This window comes from Parasteatoda tepidariorum, chromosome 4 (assembly GCF_043381705.1).
Source record: "Parasteatoda tepidariorum isolate YZ-2023 chromosome 4, CAS_Ptep_4.0, whole genome shotgun sequence".
In the NCBI taxonomy this organism is placed as follows: Eukaryota; Metazoa; Arthropoda; class Arachnida; order Araneae; family Theridiidae; genus Parasteatoda; species Parasteatoda tepidariorum.
The window spans coordinates 58,650,182-58,665,884 of NC_092207.1; the positions used below are offsets into that span (position 1 = coordinate 58,650,182).

At 28.0% G+C, this 15,703-nt stretch overlaps 1 protein-coding gene across 1 annotated transcript in view; it reads right to left on the bottom strand.

Annotated features, from left to right (window-relative positions):
- Positions 1 to 15,703, bottom strand: part of LOC107451499 (uncharacterized) — a 112,187-nt gene that overhangs the window by 32,904 nt on the left and 63,580 nt on the right. The window contains exons 2-6 of the mRNA XM_016067623.3: positions 12,494 to 12,586; positions 10,569 to 10,659; positions 8,966 to 9,229; positions 7,132 to 7,227; positions 5,150 to 5,272 (exon numbers count right to left, since the gene is read on the bottom strand). Of these exons, the coding sequence (XP_015923109.1) occupies positions 5,150 to 5,272; positions 7,132 to 7,227; positions 8,966 to 9,229; positions 10,569 to 10,659; positions 12,494 to 12,531 (612 nt within the window). The 5' untranslated portion in view covers positions 12,532 to 12,586. The remainder of the gene's footprint in view (positions 1 to 5,149; positions 5,273 to 7,131; positions 7,228 to 8,965; positions 9,230 to 10,568; positions 10,660 to 12,493; positions 12,587 to 15,703) is intronic.

Here is a 15,703-nt window from a genome sequence, read left to right on the forward strand (position 1 = left end):
GCTGGTAGTCGCCAAGTAAGGTGCTGTTCGTAGTGTTCGTCGGATTTAGTTTTCTCGTAAGATGACTGAACAAATTGAGCAAAGATATTACATCAAATTCTGTCAAAAGCCTGGTGATTCTCAAAGCCAAACAATTCGTGAGATTCAGCAGGTGTTTGGAGAAGAAACGATGGGTGTACCACAAATTAAGGAGTGGTTCATCCGATTCAAAGAGGACCGCACATCAGCGGAGAGTGAATAGCGTTGTGGCAGGCCCTAAACAGCTCGGAGTGCAGCTAATGATGAGAGGTTGCGAAATTTGATGATGGCAGATCGTCGTTTGACAGTGCGGGAGATTGCAGAAGAGGTTGGAGTGAGTAGTGATTCTGCACATGCAATTTTGCGTGAAAATTTGAACATGAACCGAGTAGCTGCGAAATTCGTACCCAAGTTGTTGTCCCCGGAACAAAAAGACCTCCGTTTTGACGTTGCACAGGACCTTCTGGACACCGCCAACTCTGATCCTGGGTTTCTGAATACCGTGAAAACTGGAGATGAGTCATGGGTGTACGGGTGCGACCTAGAAACAAAAAAACAGTCGTCGCAATGGAAGCATCCCGATTCTCCAAAGCCGAAGAAAGCGCGGCAGGTGCGAAGCAAAATCAAGGGGATGCTGACTGTTCTCTTTGATGTCCGTGGAATTGTGCATCACGAATACGCACGTTAAGGACAAACAGTGACAAAGGAGTACTATCAAGATGTTCTCCGGCGACTTCGTGAGGCAGTTCGAGGCAAAAGACCAGACTTGTGGACGGCGAACAACTGGCGCTTGCATCATGCAACATGCAACGCCCCTGCACATTCATCCCAATTGATCCACACTTTCTTAGCCAAACATGGAATTACAACCATTCGCCAACCTCCCTACTCTTCAGACCTGGCTCCTTGCGACTTCTGGTTGTTTCCAAAATTGAAGACGCCGCTGAAAGGATCCCGTTTTGAGAGTAAAGAAGAGATAATGCGGAACGCGACGACGGTGTTGAACACCATTCCAAAAGAAAACTTCCAGAGGTGTTTCCAGCAGTGGAAGGATCGGTGGGCTAAGTGTGTGGAAGCACAAGGAGCCTACTTTGAAGGGGATTAGGGTCCCAACTCCGTCAGATATTTGAAATATTTTTTCTGGCCAAAGGTCGGATACTTTTTAGACAGCCCTCGTATATGAACTAAACACCATGCTTACACAAAGGGAAAAATAATCCTGGGCTGAATCAACTATAATTTCAAATAACGTTAAATTAAATTCCATAGACTTTATTAAGCAACAAACAGTCAAAAACAAACTCTAACAGATCTGAAGATTGTAATTTCCATAACTGTAGTTCACTTCACAAACGTGAACATACCATTATTATTGTATTAGTCAAATGGAGTGAAAGTAAATATGTACAATCAAAATAAATATGGATAATGGACATAACAAAAACGAACCAATTCTTATCCGTGTTGCGGCGAGGAAATCATTAGAAATTATCAGCATTTTTTTGTTTTAAAACCACTAAAGCATACATATCTCAGAAACCATTTTAATTTCAAGAAGTTTAGAGATTAAGTTTAATTACAAACCAAACACATCATGATTTTTAAATTTATGTTAATTTAATGGTTAAGAAAATAGTTAAATATTTAAAACTATTTAAGCTATCATGGATTTTTAAAAAAAATATTTTTTTTAAAAATATTTCTGTATTAACTTGTTCACTGTAATTTATTTTAAAGATACCATTTCTAGGGAACAACTGAAGCAATTATAAAATTTGATGCAATACGCTCAGAGATTTCTAAAATTAGGACATTTACTTGGTCAATTAAAAAGGAGAGTATTTGAAAATAAAATATATATTTGGCAAGTAAAAAAATTTTATAAATCATGTGAATCAAGCTGTTAATTAACGAAATCAATATTATTTTAGCATTTCAGTGAATTTGAAAAAAATTTATTCTTTCAATGAGCCCTTATTTAGGTGACGTTTAGGGCCTAACACTCACAATCTGATCCTGGTGGTGTGTTGGCTAACCCAGGTTAAAAAAAAAAAAATATTGGAAAAGGCATGTAAATGTTCTTATAATTTTATTATTTCTTACATTAAAACTTTCATAATAAAATTACTATATTTCATATTATATAATCCTTATTAATAAATTACTATTACAGTAAAATAATTTTTTCATTAGAAAATACTATATTTTATACCTTATTTTTGAGACATACTTTAGATAGATTTAAAACAATATTATTTTAAGTTTGTGCAATTAGAGTATTTTGCATTAATTGAGCAAGTATTTTAACCTTTTATGATTACAATTCGTATAACAAACAAAATAACTATTTGAAACTATTATTACAAGGCAAATTTTTGGGGATAAGTAATAAAAAGAACTGTGGGGGAAAAGTTTATGCAAAAAAAAATTTAAAACAATGTTAAATGTTAAAATGTTGAAAAAAAATTAAAAATTAAACTGTATGATAGAAAACAATCAAACAACTATTTGATAATTTTTTTATAACATACAATTAAAATAATTTTTTAATTAAATATAAGAGTATTTATATGTATATAGATATATCTGCGAAAATTATATGATATAGTTTTTCTAAGCTCAAAAAACAACGATATGCTTGATTTGATTGTTTGCAGATGGGATATTGATGTAGAACATTAAAAAAATTTTAGGAAACAAGTTTAAAACTTCTTTAAATGTAGTAGATTATAGGCTGTGATTAAATAATATAACAAAACAGATAAGCTAATTAAACTGACTAAAACAATGCATAATACCTAATTTCCTTCCTTTTTTAAAAAGCAAATCTTTAAATGCGTCTTTTTTAAATGAGTTTTTATTGTCCTACAGTTAATTTCATTTACATGCAGAGTCATTTTAACTTTTAGTCATGAATAAAATATTTACCACAATGAATTTTATATAATTATGGTGAATTTAATTTAATATATATAATAATTTACTGATATGATTTAACATAATTATGATACTTAACATAAAATTTTATTTATGCATGTGCTACAAAAATATATTTGTTATTAAAATACACATAGATTTTTCATTTGACAAATTCATGTTTCTTGTTATTATACAAGAAACTTAAAAACAGTTTTAGCTAAAAAACAGTTTTACAATAGTTAAACAATAAAAGTTAACAATACTTAAAGAACGAGCCCAATAATGGCTTAAAAATACTAAAAGAAAAAGTATATATCAAAATCTGGCTTTCTTAAAAGAAATAAAAAGAAATAGCATTAAAAATGGCCATTATTATGTTATATCATGCAAAAGAGGAAACAAAATTTTCCAAAATTAAATTTCCTAATAACAATTAAACAAATCAAAAATACAAAAAACATTTATTTTATTATTGTTTATTAAAAAGAATTACAAATTTATTACGTTATAAAATTAACAAAACACCCTATAAAGAGTTATATAATTGAAAATGAATATTCATGTTTTTCTTTAATAAAATAATTTACAAGGGGAAAAATTGGATTAATAAAAATATTACAATGTATGTTTCTACCAAGAAACAAAGCAATAATTGGAATAACTAATCAAAAACAAGAAAAAACTAGTTGATTCAAAAAATAGTATCTTTCAACAGACAACAAATTAAACAAACTCACAATTATAAAACAAAGGCAATTACCAAGGACTACTTACAGCAAAGAGAAAAATTTCTTTAAAAGGAAACATTATAAAGCATTTTATAAAGAATAGCTTTATGTGAGAAAAATAAATGAAAACTAAAAAAATTAACAAAAATAATATCATCTGCTAATTTAAAACCAATAAAAAATACAAGACAGAAGAGCTGCAATAAGAGACCCCATCTTCAAAGCGACCCTTTCTTCCAAAAAACATCTTATAAAAAAAACTAAACTCAGTGGCACAACAGCCCATAGAGAGCCAAGGTCTACTGTGCCCATCTCAGTTTTCTTGAACTTGGGCTCTGGGGTGCAGGGGTAGACGTTCCGGTTAGGTGGTAAGCCAAACGCAAAACCCCCAGTGTTTAGTTTCCAAGCATGCTTGGTACTCATTTATCAGCCCACTGAAAGGATGAGTAAACCTTGCCCGGCCCAAGGATCGAATCCAAGACCTGTGGCATGGGAGTGCAAAGCGCTACCAATCAGCCACTGCGCCTAACAAACATCTTATAAAGGCACTAATTTTTCCCCAATCAATTTAACAATGAAAAATTCTTTCTCAGAAACCTGACAGCACTTGATAAAATAATTAATAAACCATACTTCTGTATTTAAATTACTTCCTGTATTTTTCCTAGCATTAAAGAAAATGAAAAACGCATTCCAAATCATGGGATTGGGGTATTGTTTTCGCCCACAAGAGATGCAACGGCAGAATAACAAAATGAAAATTCTTATTGTCAGTAATTTCTAATTGCTTATAATGTTTGGTGTTTAAAGTATGGAGGTGAAGAGAAAGAGATTTTAAAATTCTAGTTAGTGCTAGAATTCTGAATAGTGCTAGAGCTAGTGATTGTTTTTATTTTTTAAATAAATACATTTTTTTAAATAAATTGGACTAAATAATCAATTTATTTTTTTCAAAATAAAATTGGTATTTTTTGATGACATAGCTTAAAAAAATTTTACAACACCCTTTCTAAATATTGTTCCTCTTTACATTGTGCATTCGGATATATCAGAGCATTTTCTGTAAGCACTATTATTACAGAAAACAAAAATTAGCTTTATTTAAACACTTTTTATATGACAACCAAAAGCAATTTTCAGATCATTAAAAACTTATCAGCATGAGAAAATATGGTACTTATGTTTGTTCAATACGTAGAAATAAATGATACATAACGTAAAAGAACAAATTTTCACAGTTTATTTAAAATAAATATTGTTTAAAGCTTGCAGTATATTTGCTTAATAAACAAACAGCAATCGACTGCATAATGCAGTGAGCAAAAAAAATCTTTAAATATATACCACAATTTTAGATTTTAAGAAGCTTTTATAAAATGTGAAGAAAAAGAAATGGGAACAATAGGAAAAAAATAATAATGGTATTGGAAAACACAACTTTGATAACAAATTAAAAAAGAATAGTAAAAATTATGAAAACTTACATCGAAAGATATTTCATCAGTTGCTTGAGCAGAATAAGGCACAACAACATATGAAGCTGCAACAGCTGGAGTGTTTATAGCAACTTCATCAGTAACAATCAATCTATTCCCTCTGTTGTCAAGCTGAAATAATTTTAAGGATTGAAAATTAAAATCTAACAAACAGTAAAAATATTGACTAACTGAAAAATAATACATTTTTATTGAAAAATGCACAAATTATGCTCTATATGTTACATTATATGTTACATTGAGACATAGCTAAATTATCAGGGGGTAAACATAGGCAGTTTATGTTTTAAATGCTTCATATTTATATTATTTTTATTCTACCAATCTACCAATTTTTATTTACCAATTATTCTACCAATTTTTATTCTACCAATTATTTTTATTCTACCAATTTTGAATTGTAAGGCAAACAATTTTTTGCGTCATTTTAAATAATATAATTTTACATCACAAAATGCAAAATTGTAGCAAAATCAGTCGTATAGTTTCTAGGAAATTGAATTTGAAATAATTGACTTCTTTGAAATTCTAGATACGTACATACATGTGTTTTGCATATGTGCATACGTATATTAAACATATGTAGATAAATACATTGTTACAAAATTTGAGCAAAATCGGTTTAGTTGCTGAGAAATCAAATTTGAAATATTTACTTTTTAAAAATTCCTTTTCTCAAAAAAATTTAGGCCGATTTCGCACAAAAAAAAAAAAAAAATTGACATGTAAATAAAATACCATAAAATGATGTAAAGAATTGTATACCTTATGATTCAAAAGTGTTCCGACTATTATTAAATAAAATAATTAATTTTTACTGAAATTTATTTTTAGCATGAAATTATCTTTGGACAAACAAATTTTAAAATTTTGTGCAAATGTTTTTCAATTTGCTTAAAAGTTTTTCAATTTGCATTTTTGATGTACGAAAGAGGTAAAAAGTAAAATTTATAGCAAGGAGTTCAAACTTAACTAACTAAACTTATTCAAGTCAGAAATCCAAATCCGTCAAAAAAATTTATGTTTATTCAGAGAAAGTACATTTTTTTTTTGATTTTGTAACTTAAAATATCGTCTACACTAATAAATTAGTATATTTGACGTTACTACCTTGTAGCATTAAGATTGAGTATTAGATTGATCCACTAGTATTGGTCCGTTTTTCTTGGGGGGGGTTCTTTTTCCGCATTCTGAATGCGTACAATGCTTATAAATATTTTTAATGTATCTACTATTACAGGTATCATAATTGGAATTTATAATATATTCGTATACTTGGACTACTTTTAATCAAGATTATGTGTAATTACGATTACTTTTAATCAAGATTATGAGTAATTACGACTACCTGTAATCATATATTTTGATTACACGAAATCATAATTACTTGTAATCGCTTTATGATGTAATTGCAATTATTCATGACCATTAATCAGATTACTTGTACTGATCACTAGATCCACGATTACTTGTAATCGTAATTATCTGTAATTTCAATTACAAGTAGTCAGTTACATAGTAATAATTATCTTTAATCATTTACAGATGTAATCAAGTACTGTAATCGATACAAAACTCTGGTTTAAAAAGCAGAATCAAATGCTATGTCCATTTTCTTAATGCACATTTTAAGCTATGTCCATTTTTATTACTATCTATGGCTATTTTTATAAATGTGCATTTCGAGCTATGTCCATTTTTGTAAAACAGCATTTTGAGCTATGTCCATTTTCGAAAACGTGCAATTCGAGCTATGTCCCGATTTAAAAGCTTAACAACGTAACATTTGCTTTAATAAAAATTCAAATAACATTTAAAATTTACTATTACTTTAATTCCAATTACATTTATTATAATGAATAAGTTCGAAACTAATCATAGTAAGAAAAATTTTGAGGGAAAATTTATTAGAAACTTTAAATAAACATAAAATAAGCAAATAAATAAAAATTTTAAAACTCAAAATTTACCTCAAACCAATTTAAAACAGGTCCACAATTTATTAAACTTCCAGCGAGTTGGGAAAATCTTGCAAGGTATTCAGATAGAAGAGCACTTATTTGTTCCTAAAATTAAAAAAACTAATTCAACATATATTTTACAAAGACATTACAAGCTTTACTAACTATAACAACAATATTTATAACTGTTAAATAGAATTAATTTTGATTAAGGAAATGTTCAACACCAATATGTTCCTTGTATTTAACAATAACATACAATGGCATAAAATTTTTCTTCATTTATGATGTACATATTTTTTGTTTTCTTAATGCAACTGATATGGCTTTCAGACAGATATAAGTGACTTAATGAAAAACAGCCCAAGAAAATTCATAAGAGATTTTATTTTATAACCAGCTGATAAGCAGCCGAACCAATTCTGAGCGTATGATTTTCAATGTTCAACTCTGTAGCCTTGCAATTTTGAACCCAATCTAGAAGATACGGAACTCCTGGATCCCCCAACTAGCCTGGAACAAACTAGCCTTCAAGGAGGACTTTTGGATGAGCTAACCCGCATTTGGGATTTGTCTTACTTGGAGTAGGATAACAACAAAAACCTCCCAAGAATAGCCCAACGGTAAAGGGATTCTAACCATATTACATCTACCATTGAGGATATGAGCCTGGGTTACCTCATTGGGAGGTGATCCAAAGAGATGTGTCATTTTTGTACAAAAGCCATGATCATTTTTTTAAGGCCAAAGTATAATGAAATGGAGAACAGCTTTTAACTTTACATAAAAAGAACCAATATTTTCAATTTAATATTACCTATAAAAAAATAGTAAGTTGTTGGAATTATTACTAAAAGTTCTATTGTCTTATTATTTCAAGAACTTATCTAAGCTCCAGATAAGTGCTCTGACAGTTACAGTAAATACAAACAACTCTCAATTGTAGTCAATACTTTCCACTACTCACTGCCCTATTCAATATATACTCTCTCCTATTCAATATACACTTTAACTAGGGGAGTGGGATAAGTTGTTTTAATTTGTAGGTTGGGAGAGTCATATAATTTTTTCAATTAGAAGAGCTGGTTTTACTCGTTTCCATAAGCAGCAGACTACCTCAGAAATTTAGTCAAAAGAACTTTTCGTGATAACTGATACAGTTACATTTTATAGTAAAGTAAGTAAATAATTTATAGCTATACGATACAATGAGCTAAATAATGTGCATATTTAAGCACAGAATAATTTATTTTGAATACAAATTTTCTTGGTAGTGTACTTTTCGGATTTTATTATCCATTGGTTACTGCATTTTATGTGAGAGTGATTTTTCATGCATTCTAAGCAATTTTATATTTCATTTAGGTTAATAAAACCTATTGCATTTTAAATAAAGTATTGACTACAATTGAGAAATTAGTGTGAAGGTCAACTACAGTTTAAGGTCCTGATGAGATCAATACAGGATAGCTGGAACCTATGCTTGCAATTTATGTCTTTTGCCGTGCAACATTGCTTTTCAGATTGCAACATTTTTCAAATTGAAAGATAGAACTCAGCAAAAACAGTAATTTCACCAATATTAGCAATTTATTTCTTATCCTTAATATTCCTATTTTGAGGTTTAAAGAACAGATTAAAACATTAGAAGCCAGCTACTATGTTTAGACCTCAAGGCGATTAACGTTTTAGACCTCAAGGCGATTAACGTTTTAGACCTCAAGGCGACCAGGGTTATTCTACACATGAAACGATCAATGTAAAAATTTCCAAAGTACTTTAATAATCTTAAATAAAAGATCCATATGATAACAAAAATAACAGATGAAAATGGGTAACTCACCTCATAAGTTTCTTTTTCTGAGTCGTCATAAAACAAGTTAGGAAGCTCTTGTAGCAAACTATATTTTCTGTCATACACACAGCGATGGAGTTGAGTATCCAGAAACATGAAATTCTTATAACTGCGCCTAACAACCCATTTCTTGCTGTTGCTAATAACAGTGACAAGAAAACATAGCCGGTCATTTTCATTCTCTTTATTTGAGGATGAACTGCACACTAAGGAGGCTTTTCCGGGATCTGATGGTTTGTCACATAAAAGAACCTAGTCAATGGAATGATTTTATTATGCAATAAAAATATGCACGAAATATCTAAAATAAGAAATGCTTAGGAAAATAAATAAAATACATCTTAAGAATTTCAATATTTTTCATTAAATAATTTTTATGCCTTTTAAAATCCTAATACATTTTGACAAGAAAAATTTCATACTATGTTAAACAATGAATTTCAAAACGAAATTTTCCTCTTATTACAATCACACATATTTAGCAATTTATTAAAAATTATGGTTTATGACAGGAGAGAAATGAGATTGAAGCCAGTGAAATGAATAAATTCAAAATGGCAGATGGAGAAGTTTGAAATTAAAGGAACATTTAGTTTCCAGAAAGTTAAACTAAATGTTCTTTTATTTGATCATTGTTAAACAATTGTTCATTGTTTTCCAAATTAAATTATTTTTTCTAATGTTTCAAAAATATATTCAAAAAGATGTGCCGCACTGATGACTTACATAAAAAAGTTAGACAAATATACAAAATATAAATAAAACAAGCTTTATTAAAATACTTAAATACTGATATAATATATTTGTGTTGATGAAAAGTTATCATTACTGTCCATTAAATATACATCATTACCAATAATTACACAAAAAAAGAACAATTCTTTCATAAAAAAAACTTTTGAAAAATTTAAGTTTAATTAAGTAATTAAGTGAAAATTTCAAAATTATGGAAAGTCCATAGTATTTTATATTGTTAAAATTTAAGGCAATAAAATATTTATTTTTCTTAAAAAAATTATTAATATATATGTAAAAGCTCCAAATAGATATGTTATTTTTAAATACCCTAAAGTCTAATATAAAAGATATGAATCACAGTAAATAAAAAACAGAAATCTAAATCATAATTAAATAAAATGTGTTGCGTGGAGACAAATGAAAGCAAACATATTTCAGTAAGTCTAAAATTATATGTTCTTAATGGCAAATGTACAACAAAAAAAAAATTATAAAAATATTGTTTTAAACCCGAAAAATGCATAGTAAATAACATGTATTGTATAAAAAATTTATTGTATTGTAAAAATATTGTTTTAAACATAAAAGCAAAATATCAAATTCAACAGACACTTACTTTATATCTTCTAAAAATAAGAAAGATTAACTTAAAAAATAAAAACAAATTTTGAACAAATAATATGTGTTTAAACAAATAACAAATTTCATTTAATAAATTTAAAAGAAAGAAGCCCTTAAAAACAATTTCAAAAAAAAAAAATTGCAAAAGAAATTATATTGAATTATGGCAAACATTTAAAATATTTTTCAATATTATTTTATTTCACTAATAAACTCAGAATTTTTATTTTACTTTGATTGGTCCAAGTTCCACATTTTCATAATGAAAGTGGGCACATTCGTCTAGTTTAGGGAATCTTGTATCTCCAGTGCTGGATGGGCTCCTAAAAGAATGATGGATTATTTAATTACAAAAGAACTAGAGATGTAATGAATATTCAGCTATTATTCGGTATTCGGCACTTTAGCAGAATATTTGGCTGGATATTCAGCACAGTATAATTTGGAAAATTTGTTTTCTTGCGGGGAAGTTTTAATAGATTTAATAAACATGTTAACACAGAGCATTTCTAACAGACTTTATTCTTTTATTGTCACTTTTTCTAGTACAGTAAGACAAATAATCGATAACATAGAAAATTGTGATTCTCAACTCCAAAGTCATATTTCAGGACTAAGAACAACATTTTTCTGTTTCAGTTATGTTTTCCTTTTTTTATTAAGTTTTAATTTTATTAATGTTTTTATTATGACAGCATGTTTAAAAGATCGTTTCGAATTAACATTACTTTTATGGATAACACAGTTACAAACAATCCATAGGATTCGATGAACACTATATACAGTAGTATAAATATATGCATAAACTGCATTAAATTTATGTTTTTTTCTTAATTTGAAATCTGAAAAATTCTATAGAATTTTAAGATTAAAATGTCATTTAAACAAACTGTAATTATTCACTAAAAAATAATGTAATTTTGTTAATTGGAATTTATTAACATAGTAATAACTACAACAAAATTAAAAACTATAAAAATCAATAAAAATTCAAACAAGCTCAGAAATGATTTGCAAATTAAAATTGAATAATTTATGCATTTTTTTTTTTAAAAATAATTTGACTTTAATAAAAAAAAAATATATTTTAGAAAAAAACAATTTAGTCATACCATGATTTAAATTAATGATTCCAATAAACTAGAATCCAAAAAAATTAGCTACCTTGCATTATATTAAAATCAATAACAATGTTTAAGAACGTTTAAATTTTCCATAGCCATTTAAACTAATGTTTTCTCGCAACAAACTGTTTTCTGATATAAAAGAAGTAAAGTAAACATAGAACACAACAGTAATTTCTAAAGTGTGATGTGTCCATTACATGTAAGCAATGATGAGATTCAGTGGGTAGGCACAATGCATACATTTATTCTTAAAGTTTAAATATTTAAAAATGTCCAACAAATTTTAATTTAAAAAAATAATTAAATTTTTTATACATTTAAAATAATTATTTTTGAATCCCAAAAAATAAATACTTTTTATATTTTAATATTAATTCATCTAAAAAAATTTTAAGTACAATAGTCTAATCACAGTAAAAAATTAAAAATCAATATGGTAAAAATATTTTGTTACTATCAAAACATGCAATCACTCGGAAATACCTTTACATTCTATAATATAGCTAAATATCAAACATAATAACATAATTTATAACTTAATTTGGAAGAGTTACACAGAAAAATCTCTAAAACTAAAACTTGATATTCCTATAAAAGTTCTCAGGGAAAAATAGCATTTTAGGCTTATTTAGCAATACAGCATTCAATGTCAAATCTTTTAAATTTCCCAGATCTCAGTGAGTGAAAATACTAACAGACAGCATTTGAGTGTTTTCGAAGTACTAGAAGAAAATAAAGGACTTGGTATGCAGAAAATTAAATTTAAAAAAATATAGAGAATATAGTTGCCAAAGTGTAAAGCTGTAAATCTATAGTCGCTATATTAAACAAACTTAAATCCGTGCTTAATGCATAACACGACAATGTTTTCAAACAATACGAATGTTAATATATATTTTCTATAATCACATAAGAATTTTAAAATGGAAAATGTTCAAAAAATTTATTGATAGTTAATACTAGATGGCAGCACTAAAAATATATTTTATGTCATAAAAACTGTCATATATCAATATCAAAGCTGTTTTACCTAGTTAAATGTTTGATTTTGACATTTGGAGGAGCCATCAGCACACTGGGATGACGATGAAATCAAAACAGCCTCGGTGGAGAGAATTCATACCTAAACAAGAAAGAATTAAATTAATTCAAAATTAATCATCAATAATTGTTTGTCAATTATTTAAAAATTATATCATTAATTTATCAACACATTTTCTGTGTATTTTTTCTTTCTGCTAGGCAGTAAAACATTCATTTTATTTTAATATTTTAAATATTCTAGATATTATTAAAGAGGCCACAAAATAAATAACATATTCGAATTTAGTGTTTCAAAATCAAAGGAAGGTTCATTACTAATAATTTTACTGGTTTTTTAAAAAGTACGCAAATGACTTTTTCTCTCTCAGCACATTTAAATTAATGGTTCCCAAACAAGTTTGCAGCACTTTGGAGTACGAATTAAATTGCTAACATTACATTATTTAATCACATTATCACAATCAAGCAATAAATACTTAAATTTAACTATAATTAGATTGCATAAAATAAAACAAAAGGCTGTAACAGTACAATTCAATGATCAAGGAGCTAGATTTGTTTAAAATAATTTTCATATGCATGAATTTAATATGAAGACTTAGGGCAGTAAGCTCCGTTTTTAAATTGCTCAAAAGCGTAATTTCGGTGAGAGAATATCATGCTTTCTCATGCAGGCAATAAAAAATTTTCGGTGAGGAAAGAAAAAAGAAAACAGTGAGGAAAAAAAACATCCAATTTAACTTTTGAACTACTGATCTGATTTTCACATATGGGAATGTTTGAATAATAATGTTTGAAGAGTCTAACCTTAAATATACCAATTAATTAGTGCATTTTAAGTTACAAAATCAGACAAAAACATATTTTCTCTGAAAAAACATGCTTTTCCCCGACAAATTCGGATTTTTGACCCTCAATGTAGGAGGGGGGGGGGGTGATTCCAGAATTTGGGAAGTCCCAATGTGTCAGAAGAGTGGTCGAAAGTTTTTAACCCTTAATATTAATTTTACGTTTTGCGTATTTCGCCATATCTCGAGAACGTTTTAAGCAAATAGAAAATTTTTGCGCACAATTCTAAAATTCGTTATCAAAGACAATTTCTAGCAAAAAAAAATTTCAATAATTACTTATTATTTAGAATTATTTTATTTAATGTTAGTCGAAAAATTTCGAATTTTAAAGAATACAAATTATTACATCATTTAAGAAAATTAAGAATTTTAATTTATTTAGAAACTTAAGAATTTTAAATGGCAAAACCTTGGCGAACAACCAAGGGCAAAACATTTGAACGCATTCGCTGTCGAGTAATTTCTGATTTATCCAATTTTAAAAAAAGACCTACATCTAAAATTCAATTTCTCTATAATTATTCGACCTACTTCGTTTAAATTTTGTATTTTGCCATATGAAATTACATCCCTTAAAATGATCTCAAAATTTGTGCACCTTACACCTTACCATTTTAAATATTTTCGACTGTTATTAAATAAAATAATAAAAAATAATCAATAATTATAGAAAAGTATAGTTTTTTTGCATAAAATTATCTTTGTATAAACGAATTTTAGATATACAAGCTATGTGCTTCGTTATTTTTATTATTATTATTTTATTTTACATAATTTGCTTTTTTTTTGCGCACTGCACAATTAATTATGAATCGAAAATTTCTGAAACATGAAAAGTAACTATCTGGAAACCATACGAAGGAACAATTTGATATAAAACAACATCTTAGCAAAAGCGTAACTTATTACTATGTTGGCTCAAACCTTTCAATCAGATCAACGATAACGCCGAATACATTACTTAGGTCAATGTGTAAAACTATTTCTTTTACTTACATATTTAACTTTATTTAGAAGTTTTTAGTAAATCAAAATCTTATAAATATAGGAATACTATGCAATACAAACAAAATATACAGGCATACGTGAGAGGACACTTTTTTTTTTTCTCCTTAGGTGAATTAAGGTGGCGGAATAACTCATTATCATACCATCATTTTTCACAGTAAAGCACAAAATAAAATATCTTAAAAAAATAGTTTAACATTCACATATTAAGGAGAAGCGTTTCCAATTCAGAATACTAATTTTAGAAAAAGAGAAGAAAAAACCGAGAGCAGTAACACGAAGTTACTTTGTCCCACAACATTCCACGACTCTTTTCAATTAACTTAATTAGGTCCTTGCAAACAAGGCGTATAGGACTTGACGAGTCCTCGCGCATCTTCATCATTCTGCCTACGGCCAACAATGTGGGTAAATGGTAAAAGTGTTCGGAATAAGGTGGTGTGACCTTGAAAATGTGTGTGCTTCACGGCCATTCTGATGCAAACGATCTTGCAATGAGTGTGTGTACCCACGCACAGCTGGAAATTGTAGCCAACCACAATGGAAAAAAAAAACTGTCAACACTTTCCTTTCTTTGTTCTAACATAGAATGGAGAGCATTAAACCCATCATAAAAGTTTGTCGGAATGTCGAACTATAATTATTACATTCCTATAAAATAGCAATTCGTTTGATGTATACATTATCAACATGCGTTAATTAAGTATGTGAGATTTTGAAATTTGAATTAACATTTTAAATTTATTTTGAATTAACAAAAAACACAAATTGATGTTCTGGCTACCATTTTTAAATTACAATTTAGTGTCACTCGATTCAATTCTTAATGCACATCAATGAAGAGAACTCGGTTAAAATTTGAATCAGGTAATTACAATTAACTATTATTTTTCTCAAATATTCTTAAAAAACAAATATAATTTCTACTAAAAACAAAATATTTATCTCTTAGGTTTATCATTTTTTTAAAAAATACATAAAAATAAACATACAGTTTCATTATGGAATATCATTTGAGTTCATTTTCAAATCACTGAATGTTTTCCAATTTGATTTTCGAATTCTAATTATGCCGTAATCCCCAGGTAGCAACAACTCTCTAGCACGGTAACAGAAGCTGCAGATTAGTACAGCATATTATTTTTCATATAATTTTTCTTTATTTAAAAAAAAAAAAGATTACAATTGCTGGGATNTTTTTTTTTTTTTTTTTTTTTTTTTTTTTTTTTTTTTTAAAAAAAGTCTATGCCAGTAGGAGGAAAAATTTCTACTAACAGCGCTGTTGCGCAGACTGTTTCCTCTTGGGACCCTTAATGAAGAATTTAGTGTTACTAAAT